The sequence below is a fragment of the Bombyx mandarina genome, chromosome A1, assembly GCF_030267445.1.
Source record: "Bombyx mandarina strain Sakado chromosome A1, ASM3026744v2".
Lineage (NCBI taxonomy): Eukaryota > Metazoa > Arthropoda > Insecta > Lepidoptera > Bombycidae > Bombyx > Bombyx mandarina.
The window spans coordinates 18,178,866-18,199,693 of NC_143234.1; the positions used below are offsets into that span (position 1 = coordinate 18,178,866).

Here is a 20,828-nt window from a genome sequence, read left to right on the forward strand (position 1 = left end):
TTGTAGGACCTCTTATGAGTGCGCGGGTAGGTACCACCACCCGGCCTATTTCTGCCGTGAGGCAGTAATGCGTTTCGGTTTGAAGGGCGGGGCAGTTGTTGTAACTATACCTGAGACCTTAGAACTTATATCTCAGGTGGGTGGCACATTTACGTCGTAGATGTCAATGGGCTCCAGTAACCACTTAACACCAGATAGGCTATGAGCTCGTCCACCCATAAAAGCAATATAAAAAAATGGTGCGTGTACTTATGTACGCGCGTAAGAAGTTATACTTTATTTTTATAAAATTTATTTCTTTTTTTTAAATATCAAATAATAAATAATAAATATTTAACGTTAATAATTTAATAATATATAGTATAAATTATTTTAAATAATAATTTTGTCATTTATATTACTAAAAAATTAATGCTAATAACACTTTTTTTTACGAGTGTACATGCGCGAAAGTTCACCTGCGGCTATGTTCAGACTCGCCAAGTTACGTTGGTCGTATTGTAATGAGCTATTTAATGGGCAACTTCATTCTGTTAATTTTGTGTCACGGTGCGCGCGCGCATCGTAAAATTTCACTCTCATCAATTTTTCATAATGCGCCTAAAGAAGTATAACTTCAAAAAACTCTCCAACCGTATATATTCCATATGATAACTGAGAGATTCCTGTAACAAAACAAGGATAGAGCTACAATTATTCGACGATCTCACAGTCTAATTAAATTTTATGTTGCTCACATTTCTTACTTTGTAGTTGGACGTGTAAAACGATAAAACTTCACGTACAGCGCAAAGATTACAGCGAGTATGAAAATATTATGTTGTTCTAAACACACCTGACTCACGATTCTTCTACAATACTATTATTGTTAAGTGTACTTGTACAGTTGCGCAAACAAGATTCCGTACTTATCGCTGTTTTCAAAATATCCATTAGTTTCGAATCAATTCAGCTGTAATTTTAGATGGAACAAAAATATTGTTGAAACCGTCGCGTCGTACGTCCGAGGCTCTCGTGATTCGAATGAATGGTTTTGAAATTAAATGGGCCTAGATAGACATCAAAAATTCGATTGACCCAGTCCGTTTGTTTACTGGTGGTAGGACCTCTTGTGAGTCTGCGCGGGTAGGTACCACTGCCCCGCCTATTTCTGCCGTGAAGCAATAATGCGTTTCGGCTTGAAGGATGGGGCAGCCGTTGTAACTATACTGAGACCTTAGAACTTATACCTCAAGGTGGGTGGCGCATTTACGCTGTAGATGTCTATGGGCTCCAGTAACCACTTAACACCAGGTGGGCTGTGAACTCGTCCACCTCTCTAGCAATAACAAAAAGGATATGTATATTAGCCAATGCAAACATCGAAGCATTGAGAGATTTTTTCTTCCTATTCGCTGGTAGCCTAAAGGGCTATTAAGGCTACGGTCGGATGAGTAGGTTAGCTTACGGGGTCAACCTGGGCGAGTTTGCTAACACTAGCCCTAGCTAGAGCAGTGTTTCATAATCTACAACTGGATCGCAATCGAGACCCTTTAAGAAAATCCGGCGAGAAACTCAGTGGGCTGTTCGAAACAAGTCTATAGTATTACAGAAACATTGTGGGCTTGTATACTATTCATCGGATCGCAATGAAAACTACTCCGTTACTTTGTATGAAACGTGACGTGCGGGTAACAATCAATTGCATAGTTTCTCATAATTTCTCGATTGTCATGGCGAAGCAAGCAAGCAATGTTTGTATACATGTGTGTCGTCTATGCGCTCCTAATTGTGATCCAATTTTGTACAGTTGTTCTTGGCGCATCAGAGACTATTTCCGTCATCTGGCATCTGTAGTGCTTGCTATCAGTTGAATTTAAAGGAATCTGTTTTCATAATATTAGCGATAATGACAGCAAACTACGATTGAGTATCAATAGTAATCAACAGTGTGATTTTCAGATAACAAAAATAATTGTAAACTAAGCTCATTTACGCATACAAAATACTGAATCGTTAAGAGGAAACTAGAATTTGTATATGTAAAAGTAACAACCGGTGTGATGGTCTCTCCATGAACAATGGGACTCGAATTAATCTTTTTACCAAAATGTCTTTTTTTTTATTGCTTAGATGGATGGACGAGCTCACAGCCCACCTGGTGTTAAGTGGTTACTGGAGCCCATAGACATCTACAACGTAAATGCGCCACCCACCTCGAGATATAAGTTCTAAGGTCTCAGTATAGTTACAACGGTTACCCCACCCTTCGAACCGAAACGCATTACTGCTTGACGGCGGAAACAGGCGGGGTGGTGGTACCTACCCGTGCGGACTCTCAAGAGATCCTACCACCAGTGATTACGCAAATTATAATTTTGCGGCTTTGGTTTTTATTACACTATGTTATTCCTTCACCGTGGAAGTCAATCGTGAACATTTGTTGAGTACGTATTTTATTAGAAAAATTGGTACTCACCCGCCTGCGGGATTCGAACACCGGTGCATCGCTTCAACACGAATGCACCGTCTTGTCTACAGAGTAACTGTCAAGTGCCTTTTTTATTTCTAAATTAATTTAATGATATTTAGAATCTTTCTAAATTGTGCGGAAATTTCCCGTTTAAGACATCCACCTTTTCAACACAATAAAATAATGCAAACGTAAACTATTTCCTTTAAAATTTATCATCATCGGTACATTTTTAATTAATGGATATACTTTACTAAGAGCATTCAGTACACAAAAAGAATACGTGTTTTAATTAAATTTACTGGCAACAATATCGGGCACAGGCATTACGTAAACAGCAAGCTAAACTTAGATTTTAATCAGACAGTACAAATTATCGGAGCTCATTGAACTTTCGATGTTTTGATAACAAGACACGTTTCGCATTTAACTTATATTAGTCTGTTAAATATCTGATTGTAGGACGTGTGTGCTGAACTTGTACATGGAGCCATACGTAATGCTTATTTTCTGCGATGCTAAAAGTGCCTTAGTTATAAAAGGAAATTATCGTGGTGAGTAAATTAACCCAGAGACACAGCCCACTGAGTTTCTCGCCGGATCTTCCCAGTGGGTCGCGTTTCCGATCCGGTGGTAGATTCTGCGAAGCACTGCTCTTGCTAGGGCTAGTGTCAGCAACGTCGTCAGGCTTGAGCCCCGTGAGTTCACCTACACGTTCGGTAACGCTGATATAGCTTCTCAAGGGTATCAGCATAGGTAGGGAAAATAACAAAAAAAAGTGGTCTAAAAAGTATCTATTGATACAGCTCCCGTTTCTCGAATCGCGTAAAAAGGTATAATTTCATTGTAAAAAAAGATCGTACCTGACTGACATGTGTTCACGAATCACTTCTAAAATGAAGGTAGGTAGGTATAACGACGTGTAATGAAAATATCTTTTGCGTAATCACTAGTGGTAGAGCAAATTTTATGAGGCAGAACGAATAGGTACTTTCTAAGTAGGTCTTTCCTTCTTTTGGTCTTCCTATCATACTGGTCGTTACTATTTCTGCCGTTGTAATGTTGTGTGCTCCAGTTTGATGGGTTATATGTTACTACAGAGACTTGTATCTCATCTCCAAAGTTAGGTAACAGCATTCACGTTCTAATGTCTATGAGTGCCATAGTTTTAATTCGTTATTTCTTTACTGATATGATGAATGAACGAGCTTACGGCCCAACTGCTGTTTAATAGTTACCGAAGCCCATAGACAAAACTGCCGCCACTTGAATCAAGAGTTTTAATTTTCAGCTCTTCAGCTCCTTTCAGTCGTACGGCTGTACGACACCCTTCAAACCGGACCGCATTAATGTTTTGTGGCAGAAATAGGCAGAGCGGCGGTACCTTCCGCTTCCGGTTCTAAAAACGCCTTGCCAGCACTAAATAATCTGAACTGTGCCAATATAAACCTAAAAAATATTAAGAAAATAAGTTCATTATATCGTTTTACTCACTGATTTGTTTATTTAGCACATTCTTAAAATAAAAGTACATTGAATCACAACACTCACAAGTGCACCGTTATGACGTCAATCGGTGACGTATAATGTCATAGGTGCAAAAATATCTCTCCTTCCGACACACGCTTACATAACCGACGCGAATTGATCTTAATATTTAGCTTGTTTTATTTAAGGAATAATAAATGAAAACATTACGTATGTTTCGCTCGCACTTATCGTGCTTTTTTAAACATGATTTAGAGGTGTTTATGTATGTGAATTGTTACGGTAAAGTGGGTAGGTAGGTAAACATTCTAAATATAATACTGTATAATAGTTATTTTTTATAGATATAATTTTTTATACACATTTCATTGCTTATGTTTCTTACATGGTTGGCAACTACTTATTGTATGGTAAGTATAGGCCACTATTACAATACAATTAAGGAGCTAAGAGATCCGCGAAGTCCTTTTGGCCTTGGGGTTAACAATTCTGAACATCAAAACTATGAATGAATGAATGAAAATTCTTTATTTCACAAAATAGTGTACAGAGGCGAACTTAACGCCATGCAGGCATTCTCTTCCAGCTAACCCTCGTTGATGAAGGTAATACATGGCGATAATTCAAAGAATTACAGTAGACATGAGTAAAATGAACACTGGGTTATAAATTACATTGCCAAAACAAATACATATAGACATACATACAAATATATACAAAGATACATAGATAAGAAATATATACCAAATAAAATAAATTATATAACCCACAACATACTACAAAACAATCAAGCTATCTGTGTTTTGAAAAAGAGATCATGTATGTACTATAAACTATGTGTTATTAAAGTATGAACCCGTAAATATTCTGATACATTTTTTTCAGTTGGAAGACGCTGATATCACTTTAGGTCCGGAGAGGTCGGGTCGGCCTTCCATCGAGTCAGTTTCATCAAAGCCCATCAACATAGACTACTCTCAGCCGGCGCATAATCTTCACAACACGTTCAATAAGTATGTTTTTATTCTCTAGTTGATTTGTATTAAGTTTACTCAGATCGGCGCAGGGGCTACGGTGGCATTGTTGCAATGTGCACGTCTATTTTATCTAAATTTCGAACTGCCATAAGTCGTTATTATTCATAAATCGCTGGATGAAATCCGGTTCGAAGGACCAATCATTAGGCCCTAACGGGAGCTAGTCAAAAGCAGTGTAGTTATTGTAAATTTTTTATTGGCTGTCGCGCACTGGAGTGGTCCTAGGTACGAGAAATTACACCGACAAAGACAGTATAAATTTGAATTTAAGTCACATGAGTTTCTGTGATCTGTCAAAATAACACCTAAGTTTAGTATAAGTAATCAAGTTCGAAAATTGTTTGTAATTTGAAACTCACATGTAATGTATAATGAAAACCTTTACGCACTCAGGGGACTGTCAAATATAATTAACGAACGCGGCAGCCTGAATATGTACCAGAGTGGTGACTCCCTGATGCGGATGTCACCTCCGAGTCTCGTGTCGTCGCTAGTCATGGAGAGTTCTGGAACCTTCAACCCTGAGTCTATGGAAAGCAGGAAATCAATCCCGTCATACAGAGATTCAGGTAAGAATTCAGACACTACAGATTGTTCTGGGGAGAAGAATCGCGTGTTAGGCGCTGGGGTTCGGGATAAATAAAATTCCACCAAAGTACAACTAAAAACCTGTAAACCTGTAACACTTCACAAACAGTTTAAAATTCTCAATTCGCTTCAGATGATCCGTTCGCTGTTTCGCTTCGAGTAGTTCCGATTACTGACTGACTGCGTGCCATCTCTGCAACGCTTTTATAGTCGATACCTCATCCCTAGAATTATCGAGAATATTCCACACATCTCTAGTATTATGTTTCCGCTATCTGACAATAGATGGCGTTGTACTTCTCGAGCGTTTTAGGTGCTACTAGATCCTTCTATATTCGTTCGACTATTCGGCGATAGATGGCGTTACTCTTACCGGCGTAACATTATTTTAACGCCTGTTAATACTTGCAGGGCTCCCCACGTCGGGCCGCGACAGCATCGACCCAATGATGACGAGCATGACGCTCAGCATACTCGACGAGAAAGATATGAGCACCAGCTTCCTCTCACAAACCACCTACCCGGACAACGACAGCTTAATGGATTCTCTGCCACCCAGCCTCGTCAGCTCTGTTAACTCATCCTACATAGTTTCCAACACTTCGAAGCCTAGAGACAACACCGATTCAAACATCTTCAGTTCGGCGACCTTCACCCATTTAGAACAGTCCGAAAGATTATTAACGAGCAGACCGCGATGTCAGCTGTACAACAGTATCACGAAACGCGAATCCGGCTTGAGGAATTCTGAGAGCTACACGAAAGCCCGCGAGGAGGCGTGTCAGATCGACGGCTCTAAAGTTTTGAACGAGAACACCGACAAGAAAGACTCCCCGAAGTCCGCAAAGCCGGGCCCGGAGATGGCCGAGACGATCACGCTGCACTACTCCAATAACAAGTTCCGGAGAGACAATGACGCGGAAAAGGAGAACTTTGAGAGAGACGACGCTTTCTACAAAGACATGGGCTTACAGAAACCTGATGACGTCGGCAGAAATAGTTTGAATGTTACGTTAGGGAAGCAAGAACTAAACGAGATCATACAGGCGCGGCAGAAGCTGTCTCTGGCCAGGAAGGCGTTGCCCACGGAATCGGACCGCGCCCCACCAGAACGGCAAGCCGACCCGGCTATCAAAACGATTCAGCTGCCGAACCAAACGATCACGGTTCCCCGCCAGAGTATGGAGAACGCTTCGGAGCTTCTGTCGAGGCGGAGAGCTTTGAACAACGGTTGCGGTCAGGAGGAGGTTGCTAGGGAAACGCCAAAACGTAACGCCACCTTCAAGAAAGCGTCGCCTAAAGCGAACGCGATGGACACTACCGTCGTATACGTAAAGGCTGACGAGAACCAAAAAATGATCGATATCAATTCGGCCACGATGAACCTCATCGATTCCAGTGAGAGGACGCTGCAGCAAGAGGTAGGGGTATGTGTGATTTGTGTTGTCCTTTCTAAATAATTTTCTTAACCTATTACTCAAAATCTAGCCACTAGATGGCAGCAATGGTAAATCTAAGTGCCCGTCCGCTTTGCTGGGCGTTTAAAATTAATATTATTTTTCACCTCCACAAAGATTCTAATTGTTAACGCCCCCGCAACTGGTGTAGGGAGTCCAACACTCATTAAATATTAGCCTATCCATTAAGTACATGTATTTTCTACATGGATACCAAGTTTCAAGTCAATCGGATGCATGGTTCAGTAGTTCTAAATGTTCTAATGGAACATTCGTAAAAACCACTGTAGATTTATATATTATTATAGAAATCGATTTTCTAATTGTCGTCGTCTAATTTCAGGAGTGGGGTTTACAAGAGAGAGCGATGGTTGGTTCGACGGAGAGCACCGACACAGGGACCTTTAGCTCGTCAAGTCCGCCGGACTGCGCGCCACACGACGTGCCACTGCATGATCCGCGTGAGCTATATTTTTATTTTTTTTATTGCTTAAATGGGAAGACGAGCTCACAGCTCACCTGGTGTTAAGTGGTTACTGGAGCCCATAGACATCTACAACCTAAATGCGCCACCCACCTTGAGATATAAGTTACCACTTGGGTAACTGGAGCCTGGTAGGACCTCTTGTGTGTCCGCACGTGTAGGTACCACCACCCCGCTTATTTCTGCCGTGAAGCAAGTAATGCGGTTGGGTTTGAAGGGTGGGGCAGCCGTTTAACTATACTGAGACCTTAGAATTTTTATCTCAAGGTGTGGCTTACGTTGCAAATTTCTATAGGTTCCGGTAACCATTTAACACCAGCTGGGCTGGGAGTTCGTCCACCCATCTGTGCAATAAATAAAAAAAAAAGAACGCATTAAACTGGGGGGCTATCCGTGCGCCTGTAACCTCAAACCAAATAATAATATTCCAGGTACACAAATAGCATCAACTCCCCTGATGCCGCTAAGGAGAGGAGCGCAAAACGACTTATTAAACTTGCACAGTACAATATCACCAATATACGACATGCTAGACGACAAATCGTACACCAAAGTGCCGGTTACCGACTCGCCTATGGAACGTACATACGACATGCACAACACGACGGTGGTCAACAGCGCTACCATGATCAAGAAGACATCGGCCAAGAGAGATATCCTCGCCGGCAAGACGAGTCCAGATAAGAAGGGTAACGCTTCTCCACAGAAATCGCCGCCCAGAAAGTTTTCTCCTACCAATACAGGTGATTATCGAAAATAGTCTTTAAGAACGCTTTACATAAAGTCGTTTTTATTCTCGGCTTCATTGAACGATGAATATCAAACTATAATACTTAGCTGCGCAATGTTGTAGTTTAATTTAATAAATGCTTACTAAGATGGAGCTTCAACGCGAAAGACATTCATAAGACATAATACTTATATACTCATAGAAAACAGTTATATGAATTTTGTTGTTTTTTTTAGCAACTAAGTAAAGGCGCTTCATTTTTGTGAGATTTTTAATCTGTGCCGCTTTAGTGTTGCCATTAACACCAATAACTAATTTGATTAAAAATAATAAATCGAAAAAAAAATCGATTAAAGTACAGATTACGAATCTAGTTTAAAATATCATCATGGCACGATCACACGTCATCGGCACGTTTTTTATTTTATATTTTTTTAGTATCGTACGGTTCAATGATACCACCGGCCGCTGTCCCGAGAAAGACAAACCTGCCGACCTCCAAGTTGAGGCAATATAGTTCCCATAGAGAACTGAGTAGGATACCTGGTGAGTCTAGTATATTCTAAAATGTTAATAAAATAAAAAACAAAACACACAATCGTTCCCAAAGTAGGTTACGGAAACTAGAAACTTGTATAAATGCATGTAAGTAATATTATATAAAAAAAACACTCAGGTGAAGAGCAAACAATCTTGTTTGTCGCAAAAATGTTTCTTCGCCACCTAGTCAGTCAATCATGAACTAATCTGAATATTACATATTATATATAACCTATATGCTTCGATTCGATTTGTTGTTTGATTTGAAAAGGATAAAAGGCAAATGTATTTAAACAAATACTATTACCAAGTCGTATGATTGCTTCAAAACTTTTTTTTTTTTAATAATGTCTGTCTGCGATTAACACTGCCTGCTTTAATTTTTTGTGACGCGTTTTGAGGTGAGGTACATGTGATATTTATAATCGCGCGACAAGATATATATTCGGTCACCTTAAAAAATATTTATTACAGGCAACACCGCGGGCTCGTACGCTCCGCGCGGCGCGTCGGGTCGCACGATGGTACGCCGCGGCGTGTACGCTTCGAACCCGGCGCTCAGCCCCACCACTTCCAACGCGCCCGTTGCCTCGGAATCCTACACGCTGCCCGAACCTCAGGTGAAATAACTAAACTTTATCGAACTCGGATGATTACACGGGCAGTGCTATTGCGACGCCTCTTGCGGGAAATCATTGGGGTGTGTTCACGAATACTCGTAGTCGACATCCGCTTAGGAAGCCATTTATTATTAGGACTATTAATGTCATTTAGGTAAATATAACAGATTTGCTCTCCTGTCAGTTTAATTTAAAACGTGACGACAAATGAATTATTTTGCCAGTCTTAGTATCCAGTGCATTTTATTATAAACATTTTAAGAAGTATATTAAAATATTGCTTACCTATTTATTTTTGAAGTTTTATTAATTTTTACGCTATTGGAAAAACATATCGACATCCAATGTTAGCGTACGACGACATCACATGTAAGAAATAATTTAATTCATGCTATAGATCGTATATTAAGGTTCGAGGCTATAATTATTATTATTTATCAGTAAATCTATGTGTAATTTTTTTCTTCTGAACATTGATTTTTTGCGAAGTTGCTCACACTGATCCTAGCAAGAACAATGCTTCGCAGAATCTACCACCGGATCGGAAACGCGACCCGCTGAGAAGATTCGGCGAGAAACTCATTGGGCTACATTTTAACTTTAACTTGGTTGAAGTCAATTAGTATAAATTCTTACGTCCGTACGTAAGACCACACATGTTTTTTGATTGTTCATACGAGCCATGTGTACACGTGTCCGGGTCTATCGTAGTAGCGATCGAAGAAGTTAACAGTCGACTATACTGTAAAAGATTCCGTTCGGTAACGACCATCATTTAGATATCTAATTTTATACTTTAAAATATAAATATTTCAGAAGATAGAAGACAGACCGAGACCTGTGTTGACGACTCCGCCCGCCCTGGTCAGGCAGGGTACGGAGACGTTGCGCAGGGACCGACCTCAGAGCCAACTGGTGGCGCCCAGAGACGTGAGTCACCTGTGTGCTTAGTACGAGTTTTTAACGTTCTAGATATCGTAAAAGTTAACTCAACTTCGTATGGAGTTGGATGCGGCATGCGGTAGGCAGCGGCTTGGCTCTGCCCTTGGCATAGCTGAAGTCCATGGGCGACGGTAACCACTCACCATCAGGTGGGCCGTATGCTCGTCTGCCTACAAGGGCCATTAAAGGTAAGGACGTTTGCTTACGTTTGCCGCTAGGGGCGCTGTTGTTAACTTGTACGTTATCGAGATCGTTCAAAAGAACACAGAGCCATGTGTTGCCTTATATAACATTTAATACAGACTGAAGATGTGAACTTAATAAAAATCATTCTCATTTTTGGATATTATTATATTTAAAAAAAGGTTAACTTTACAAATGTCAAATACTTAAAACTTAATTCATATATAATATTAATTGCGTATTTATTTAACGCCATAGAACATCATAATAATAATATTTAAATTTTGCTTTTACTGTTGTGGTGATGGTACATTCAATGTTTTTTGTTTGTTTTAAACATTTATCTTCATTTGCTTATTTGTCTATAACTAATTGTTCTCGTTGGTACATTTCTCAAGAAATATATAATGCTGATTTGATTTTGAAGCTAGTCGTAATAGTCTTTGCATTGTCTGAAATCCTCTCTGTGGTAGATTTGAAGATTCTTGCGAGGGAGACAAAGTCATATTCCTTTCTTTTTCTAACAAGAATCGTTGCACAGAAACATGGAAAGCAAATTAGCTGAACCCTTAATGAAAATAACTAGATACCGTAGGTAGTGTTATGAGTTACCACGGATCAGTCAGACAGTTATGCTCACATCTGCTGCGGGACAATCATGCATTACCAATTGAATAGTAAAATAATCTCTACAACATTACTGTTATGATTTATAACAACATATATTTTATAACAACATTGAGAAATAAGGCTATTTACTTTTTGTATAGACTTTATGGCCTTGTAATTAAGCCAAGACTTATATTTCCTTCTTATATTATGTTATAACATGAAATGTGTTTAATATGAGACTTTAATCAATTGGGATGAACTGACAACTGGTTATTTGCTGAGATTCCTTCAGTGTAGATTTTCGATGAACTCAAGAAGCTTCGTCTCAGCGAATTTGCTTCATTTTCCCGCACTTAAAATATGCGAAATGATTAATAAACCTCCATTATTACACATTTAATCCGCCAAAGAGTCCATGAAATTACAGATTATATTATGACGGCATAGATTATATTTTGATTTTTCTTATAATCGTATTGCAAATAAATTATTGTTAGTCTACAAAGAAGGATGCATAATAATATGTTAAAATTGAAATTCGAAGCTAATGTACCAACGTCAACATAAGAAATGTCGTTAACAATATTAACTCGATGCGTGTGTGCGGATGCAGCTCCGGTCGGGGCCGGGCAGCGCCGTTCCCGTCTCTATGAGGAGCCATATGCCTGTGAGTGTTTGTCCTTCTCATTGGTGGACGGATCGCTTTACTTCCGAAGACGTTCGAAAATTAATTGCAATCACTGTACTGTCTATATGTTTGTAGGGCTATGTAAATTTACGTGTTCGATGAATCAGTACAGTTTGCTTAGTGCGAGTTTTTTAACGTTCTCGATAGCGAAAAAGTTGGCTCGTATTTGTATGGAATGAGGTAGTTTGCCTTCCTTTGCCGTCAGGGGCGCTGTTCCAACTGCATACAAAATAGGGTTAACTTTTACGCTATCGAGAACGTTAAAAAACTCGCACTAAGCACACAGATCTAGAAAACTTTAGAGCTCGTTCTTTTTAGAATTTTTTATAGATATATAATATTGATGACCGTGCAAACAGTGACATCTTGAAATTTTATGTTTTATGTACCGATCTTGTTCACGAAGTTTACGATTTGATAATTAAGTCATTATTAGGATATTGGTTTGTTTTAAAGGAAAATGAACATTGCTATATTTTTGTTATTGGGACCTATAGGCATCATCACGTCAAAAGCCGCCAATTCTGTATTATAATTGTGATAATCATTTATATCATAATTATGTCTTTTAAAGGACGCATTGAATTGTCTTCATTGACAATCATATTTGTCATGTTAAAACTCTATCATTTACTGTCTCATGTTTCATTCAGCGTGGAACAAATATTCAAGGTTGAACCGCCGTTATGACGCATTGGACTAGACCAATGTTTGGTTGTATCAAGTTCGATTCCTTTATCTTATTATATATCAAAGCTATTTAAAAAAAACCTTTTATATTGATTTCTGCGTAATACGTTATACAGAAACGGAAATAAATAAATAAATAATTTAAATAATTACAGCCACCAACCACAAGGCCATATTCGACGGCGGGCGCGTCGCAATTTCGGGTGTCGAGGCCGGCGTCCGGACCTCCGACGCACAAACACGTACCCGGTAATTAATGCATATACATATTTTATCTATATATTAATATGTGAAGCAAAAACTTTGTAGCTCCTTTTTACGAAAATTGCGCGGACGGAGGAGTATGAAATTTTATAGAGAGGGAGTGCAGAATGTTAATATTTTTTCAAATAGTAGGCATGCGTGTGCGTGTCAAATATATGGTTGTTATTTGTAATGTTTTAAAAATGTTAATAAAAAAATGTAATTTTTTAAATTGATTTAATGTATTCTTTATGCATAATTTAAAAAAAAATATTAGCATTCTGCACCCCTCCTCTATATTCTCTACTAGCGACCCGCTCTCGCTTCGCTTCGGAAACATTAAAACATACACGAAACCAAAAAAAAAAAATTAAAAAAAATTAAAAAAAGTAGCCTATGTTCATCAGGGACAATGTCGGCTTCTAATGGAAAAAGAATTTTTCAAATCGGTCCAGTAGTTTCGGAGCCTATTCGAAACAAACAAACAAACAAATCTTTCCTCTTTATAATATTAGTATAGATAGGTGAGCGAAATTTCGTACTCCTCCGTCCGCGCAATTTTCGTAAAAAGGGGTACAAAGTTTTTGCTTCCCGTATTAAAATATATGTAGATGTCTGTATGTTGGTTACTTAATCAGGTATATTAGACGGTTTCTGATTTAACCACTATTAAAGGCGGATTAATGGAAGCAATAGTAGCCTATAACGTATCTTCTGATAGTTGCTGAATTAATGATGTAAGACCATGTGTCTGGCTTGACTCTTCCAGCGGCTCCGGTAGTGGAGCAGCCGCGGCCGGCGTCGGGGGCGGAGGCGCGCGTGTCGGCGCTCCCGCGGCCCTCGCGGCTGCCGGCCCCGCGACGGGGACTGCGGTAAATATACACTTTTTTTTTTATTGCTTAGATGGGCGGACGAGCTCACAGCCCACCTGGTGTTAAGCGGCTACTGGAACCCATAGACATCTACAATGTTAATACGCCACCCACCTTGAGATATAAGTTCTAAGGTCTCAAGTATAGTTACAACGGCTGCCCCACCCTTCAAACCGAAACGCATTACTGCTTCACGGCAGAAATAGGCAGGGTGGTGGTACCTACCCGTGTGGACTCACAAGAGGTCCTACCACCAGTAAAAATATATGAATACATATAATATATATGAATATACCTTCTCCACTTTCAAAAACAACTCAGTGGCACCCCTAGGGCGTTTTTTTGCATAGTTGGGTGGATGAGGTCACAGCCCACCTGGCGTTAAATGGTTATCAGAGACCATGGAAAACTACAACGTAATGCCGCCACCCACTTTGAGATATGCGTTCTAAGGAGTAGTTACAACGGCTGCCCCGCCCTTCAAACCGAAACGTTCCCTACCTATTCTGATAGTCTTGAGAGGCTGTATCAGCTTTACCCTAGCGTGTAGGTGAGCTCTTGGGGCTCAAACCGGAAGTGTTGCTAACACTGGCCCTAGCAAGAGCAGTGCTTCGTAGAATCTACCGCCGGATCGGAAACGTGACCCACTGAGAAGATCCGGCGAAAACTCAGTGGGCTTGCTGTTCACTGGCAATAAATACATATATACAGTTGAGTGACGAAGTCGTTTGTGTGGACAGGCCCCCATCAGCGTACTCCGTGGCGCCGGCCGGGGACGTAGATCATTACTGACATTTGTCCTGCTGTGCCAATATGTTGGCCAGGACACGAGACTAGCCCAGTCCTCACTAGACTTATGTAGTTAATAAAACATCTCGATCCCTGATTCAGTAAAAAAGAGGGTACATAGATGTTTTATTACCTACACAACTTCTAAGTTTCAGAGTATAATTAAATTATTTGTATTAAATCAACGCGACTGAACCCTTAAAATTCTTCCTCACTTTGATTATTGTGAATAATAAAAATGTTAATGATGTTATGTATGTATGTAAATCGTCTAATGATATTTGTCTAAGTGTGATGATGAAACGTTAAATTTTAGTTCGCGTACGTTCGTTTTTCGTGTCTGTTGTATTAAGGGTGACATCTGGCGGTCTTGCCGCGCAACTAAGACTGCAGCTTTATGCCGTTTTCCAATTATAGCACAAGAGCGCATTATGCGGCATAATGCTCAACTAAGCTTCAGCATAATCCGGCATTGTGCGTCACTGAGTCGCATTATGCTTTGTAATTGGAAAACTACCATTAAGTAATGGTTAATAATGGCTGTAATTGGAAAACGGCCTTAATTATTTTCGGAGCTTTCATTGTTATTGTGAATCTGAACTAATTAAACTAAACACCTTATTCGTTATTCGACAAACTTTTAATTAATCTAGTAATTGTATTGACAATTTAAAAATAAATCAGCTTAGTAAAAGAAGCAACATTTTCTTAAAATTTTCTTGAACTTTTTCACTTTAAACTTTAAAAAAAAACTGTTAAGTTCTTTATGATTCTTTCAAACAATTCCTTATAGAATGTACGCGAACTGTAGTTTTTTTTTTTACATAAAGCGATAAAAACAGTGATTGTAATGAATAATAGGGGTAGTATAAAAAATTTACTAAAAATGGAAAAAAGGAAACTTTTTTAATTTGTACCTATGTAAAAAAAAGTGAAATTTTTCACTTTGCAAGTTCTCACAAGTTTATCTGTGTCATATTTGTATAGAATTAGTATCGAGTTTGTAATGTTTGACCAATTTTCATGCCATGTACATAATTTGATAAAAAAACATTTTCACATCCTATTTTTTTTTAGTTTTCAGTATCTTTCAGTGTTCGAATGCTACCGAACTATGCTTTATCGAACATTGATTCTTATTTAAACTTTATTATGAATATAATAAAAATGAATGTTTGCATGTTTGTTTGATTGTAATATACGAATTATCCGATTCTCATTTGATACCGAAAAACTGTTTGGTACTTTGTAGGTTTTTGCCATAGTACCATGAACGTAGGACAGGTGGCGCGCGAGTTTTAACATTTTAACCAATTTTAGCGGATCGTCGCCTGGTTTCACTTGTAATAAATAAAATTAATAATTTAACCGGCATTCAAAGTTTTACTTGAGAAAATTTTGTTATGTCTTATCGGAGAGGTTTAGAAAACGACTTTTCTGATAGAAAAGCCTCATCATTTCAGCCTCTGTGTGCTCTTTTCGTCGTCACTCGCGTTATGAAAGCTCAAAACATTTTGATATAAAACTATATTTTAATTCATGCGTTGGTACAAAGACATACAAATTAAGATAATATATTCCTACGCTGTTTACAAATTTAGATGTTAATATAACGTAAACGTTTGGCTTAATAATTTATTAAAGATAAGAAATATAATAGATATTTTTCGCATTTTGATTAAATAAATATTGTAATACGTAATCTAATAAATAATGCTTTAGAGGTAATTTTTGTATTTAAAAACGAACATTTTCACGTCTTTGTAATATACACGCGTACATATTATGGCACGTTATTATTTTTACGTACAATATATTTTTAATCGCCTCCATAGTATTTATTTGGATTATATCAAATTTAAAATTTACCTAATGTCACATTAAACTCACAAGAGTTTGTATAGATATATAAATGTTTGTACATTATGTAAATGTCGGTGTGGTTGCTTTTCATATCAGTTTATCATATCTATAAATAGCTTTTTGTATGTGTCATTTGAACTTTTTTTGTTTATGTATTTTCAAGAATTGACTTTTGGCTTCGGAGGTCATACATAGCGAACGTCTTTGACTACAAACCGTGAACTTTGAACTACTCAATTATAAAATCCGAACCCGAGCAATAATTAATTGGATTTTATTCACACAAATTTATTCCGTAGTATGTATCGTTGCCAACAAAGTCATATAACTGTAACGAAATAATAGTATCGATCTTGAAACTGAAATTCATTTTGCTGAATACCGAAATTTGTAATATAATAGTATAAAGGAAATATATTACTGAAATATCTTATAATAATTGAATCGTTAAAATTGAAGAAGTATTTCACATAAATGGATACATAATGTCTGATCAACGATTTTAAGTTTTAAATTGAAACTATATTAAAGTCGAAACCCGGAAAAAGAGAAGAATCCGTACAATGTATGAGGGCTAGGAGTTTTAGGTCAAATATTCGCGTTTAAATCTATACTTAATTGAATGTTTGCTTAAGTATCGCACGTGCATCGATGTTTTCCGGCCAAATTACCAGTATTCAGAGTAGTTAAGTCTGGCATTATAATATATCTACTCGTTTGCCTGTTCGTTAGTTTGTAATTGTATATTTTTGTAAACATGAACTTGTAATGTATAGTTATTTTCAAACGTATTTATTCTGTTATCAAAATTTAAAATCATATTTAATTTTGATTAGATCGATTTGGAAAACATTGTAACAGCGTTGTTAATTCAACTAGGTACTCTAGGATGCCTAACGTTACTTTGACGTTTTTTAATGTCAGGTTTGACATGAAGATGTAGCAAACGATTCTGGACATGTTTTTTTTCCTATTGATAATTATGACTGTGAGCTGTTTTCTCGCTGTGTTTTGTGAAAGCCGGTCCGGCCTGGCGGGTTTTACGGTTTGTTTGGACACGTCGTGCCTTATTTAGAGAATGTAAGAAATTTTGTTTTCATTTTCTAATAAAACCTACTTATTTTACGTGTTTTGTTTTTTATTTACATGAACTGTTAACTTGTCGACACACGACAGACATATCCTACCTATTGTCATTGCTTTATGAAAGAGTACAATTACATAATGCGCTTTTGATTGGTGAAACTACAGCTGTGGTACTTTTTGCTATGTGGTGCTATTTGCTAACATAGAGCAAATGTATTGAAATGTCATTCAAGTTTAGAAAAAAGTGCTAATTATAAACACCTTTCTTTTGAATTTTTTTCTGTTGCCATTGATTTTGAACGTTTGCCGATTTTCATACCCATCAAACTTAGAATACGGAGCGAGATAAACTTGGCTCAATAGTAATTTTACCCCGATTGTGATTTTTTCCATTATTTAAACATTGCCCGTCGCTGTATTTATCATTTCAAAAACGCGAAATCAAGTATACGGTCATTATCTGCCGTATAGAATGAGACACAGGTATGATACGATTTGACCAGGATTATTTCTTAATATACCCTTTATATAATATCTCTTCATATACGATCAAACTTTATTATTTTGAATGCATGAATGGCACACAATTGTGAACAGGCTCGCGGCGCACCATGGTATTAAGTTGTTACTGGAGCCCTCTCATCTTACCAAGCAGCTCAACGGTAATATTAGCGCTTAAATTATTGTTCAATTCAAAAATGTGCGAGTTGAAACTATTCTTAAGTAACTTTGGGGGCAGACATTAAATAATTATTATGGCTCAGTAAGACTGGCCTCGTGTCATAAGGAAGCATTTACGTGGTCGTGATGTCTATGGGCTCTGAAAACCACTTAGCACCAATCTGCTTAGTGCGTGTTTTTTAACGTTCTCGACAGCGTAAAAGTTAACTCAGATTTGTATGGAACGTTTGCCTGCGTTTGCCGCTAAGGGCGGTGTTAAAATTTCATACAAATTTGTGTTAAATTTTACGCTATCGAAAACGTTAAAAAACTCGCACTACGCACACAGTTGACTTTAGGAACTGCTCGTGGCCTTTTTGCTCGCTGAAACATATTCTTGCACGTGAGGTATGTTCACGAGTAATCACTTTTGGCAGTTGCTTATTACATTGAGAATGTAAATGGTATGAAGGACTGTCTTAAAATGTGATAAGGCTTCCTACATTAAAAAGTAGCAAGAAATTTCGAAATTAGAAATATAAGAACAGACATCGATGATTCCAACTTGTCAAATTCTAATTCAACATAAGATGACATTTTTGGGAAGTAAGAATTTGGATTGGTTGAGAATTTAGAGAGGGTTTCCTAATTAGACCACTAAGTAAACTCGGAACTGAAGGTACAAAAATAGAATATTGATATTAAATAATTGTGTAAAGTGAAGAATCTCTAATAGTAGTGTTTTTGGCACTTCCATATTTTGGAACTTTCTTGCCAAAGGAAATTGCTACGCAAATGCTATCATCCATAATATCCTTCCTTTATTTTGATGTATTGTGAAGAAGATGAATTCATATCACTTTAATGATTGCCGTCTGTCCTTAGAAAATTTTACTTAAGCTTATATCAAATACCATGTCACAAATTATATTCCATGGCGCTTGTTGCATGAAATGAGATGAAAATTATAAACTCGCAGCGCATAAATACTAGGCACATTTAAAGAATCCACAAAACATCCACTTTCCTTTAGTAACAATATTAGAAGATAACTTTTTTGATCATTTTTAAACCATAGAGTGCAATACATGTAATACTCAGCTCAGGCTTCGAATTTAATAAAGAAATTTAACAATTTTAATATGGTTAGAAAAAATAATAGTAATGATAATTGAAAATTTTTTTTTGAAAGAAATTGGCTTTCAAATTTTTATGAATTTTGATCAGTACCCATACATATTTCGGACTCAATATTTTGTAATACAGTACTGTCACTTTGACATTATTTTGTGTATGTGTGTGTCTAGGAAATCGCACGTTACGTTATGTGAGTGTGCGACGTCGTGAGTACTGTCTGCGAGTGAATTTTTGCTTTTTACACTTTTATTTTTATAAATAACTGATACAGACGCAATAATTAATACTGGAGTGACTACAGACGATAATAATTGTGATATGATAATGTCATGGCCATAAATGTACGCAGTGTTTTCATCTACTATGTGATCCAGTGCAATAACTCGTCACTTTGGTTGTTTGTCAATGACGTCTGCGTTTAGCGCAGCAAAAAGTGGAATTTTAGTTTGATTGTGACAAGTTAGTGTAAACATAAATACAAATATTGTGTTAATAGATGAGTGTTCGTAAAATGGATGAGTGTGTTCTTCATCAAAAGCTTCTTTCACCAAGTGGAGCCAATAGAGCTGGCTCATGAAGAAAGGGTTAGTTTACCTGTTTATGTTTACAATTTATGTCATCTTTATGATAGTATTTACAGGTATTTATGCAGATTTTTTCTTAAAAGTTGTCGCTAAAAGTTTCGAACGACATTAGGTTAGAAAGAAGCCAGTCTCATATTTTTGTGATGCATTTGATAAATTTATTAAGTTACAACCATTACCTACAAATATTAAAAATTGCGGATGTAATTACCACTGTGTGATGAGGCAAAGATGTATTATTTTTCTTTTGTTACTTTCTCTTATCCACCCAGTGAAGGGAGTGAGTGAGATAGTGATATCTAAATGGATCTACGTGCGAAAAAGAAGGCGCGCTACAGTTTCAAGTTCTTTGCCTATGTTTTAGGCTTTAGCAAACTTTTGTAGTAATACTTTGGTTTAGAAAACTTATGTTAGAGAGGCATTTAGTATAAGCATGATTAAAATTGTATATTATGTGCTAGGTAGAAACTGTTACACAATCATGAAATAAATGGATAGAACATTAATTTAGTAACAGTTATGTGGATGACCCAGCTTCAAATAAAGTATTTGAATTGCTAATAAACATTTATAATACTCTATGAGCTGATATCGGAATTGAATAAACTTAATGTGATTATTTACTAATTTACTTGATTTTAAAAGTATTTAATTTTGTATCATCTTGATGATCAAACTTTTACACACCCATAAAATAAAAAGTAATTTGAGAAAATACGAATGGTTGAAATTTTAAATTATTTTTATTCTCTAGTTAATTAAATTAAACTTAATATTTAAAAACTATAGGCTAATATCTAAAAGCTTACAAAAAAGAAAATAAAAAAAAGAATGACCTCATTCTGCTTTAATCAGGGCCTAAATACTTTATCAGATTTTTAAAGAAATTTAATAGCATCCATTACAATTCAGATTATTTACACAGCACAAGACGACTAAGAAGCCCAAGCCAGCTCCTATACTAAAAATACGCTAAGATTATAAATTTTTATTTTGAATTTTAACAATGCTATTCATCCCTGTTGTTCCCGTTTATCCTAAGACTTCACCAAATCTAGTCTCTAAAGATTACTTGCATAATTT

General features: G+C 37.2%; 3 protein-coding genes across 16 annotated transcripts in view; 2 read left to right on the forward strand and 1 right to left on the reverse strand.

The window, feature by feature from the left end:
- The window catches only part of LOC114242696 (uncharacterized), a 30,688-nt gene extending 13,285 nt beyond the window's left edge, over positions 1-17,403 (forward strand). Inside the window, exons 4-15 of one of the 11 annotated variants that reach the window (XM_028173947.2) lie at positions 4,826-4,953; positions 5,371-5,546; positions 5,977-6,992; positions 7,366-7,483; positions 7,938-8,249; positions 8,675-8,782; positions 9,251-9,396; positions 10,213-10,326; positions 11,747-11,800; positions 12,667-12,760; positions 13,524-13,626; positions 14,367-17,403. In XM_028173947.2, the coding sequence (XP_028029748.2) occupies positions 4,826-4,953; positions 5,371-5,546; positions 5,977-6,992; positions 7,366-7,483; positions 7,938-8,249; positions 8,675-8,782; positions 9,251-9,396; positions 10,213-10,326; positions 11,747-11,800; positions 12,667-12,760; positions 13,524-13,626; positions 14,367-14,418 (2,421 nt within the window). In that variant the 3' untranslated portion in view covers positions 14,419-17,403. The remainder of the gene's footprint in view (positions 1-4,825; positions 4,954-5,370; positions 5,547-5,976; positions 6,993-7,365; positions 7,484-7,937; positions 8,250-8,674; positions 8,783-9,250; positions 9,397-10,212; positions 10,327-11,746; positions 11,801-12,666; positions 12,761-13,523; positions 13,627-14,366) is intronic. The other 10 variants (XM_028173948.2, XM_028173949.2, XM_089740011.1 and 7 more) reach the window with 10 other exon arrangements.
- The window catches only part of LOC114242736 (xibalbin-1), a 481,172-nt gene that overhangs the window by 252,096 nt on the left and 208,248 nt on the right, over positions 1-20,828 (reverse strand). The window lies entirely within an intron of this gene.
- lilli (AF4/FMR2 family member lilliputian) overlaps positions 19,314-20,828 on the forward strand; it is a 313,418-nt gene continuing 311,903 nt past the window's right edge. For 2 of the 4 annotated variants that reach the window (XM_089740006.1, XM_028173976.2), the window contains exon 1: positions 19,327-19,801. In XM_089740006.1, coding sequence (XP_089596132.1) covers positions 19,677-19,801 — 125 coding nt within the window. In that variant the 5' untranslated portion in view covers positions 19,327-19,676. Of the gene's footprint in view, positions 19,802-20,828 lie in introns of all 4 variants that reach the window. The other 2 variants (XM_089740009.1, XM_089740010.1) reach the window with 2 other exon arrangements.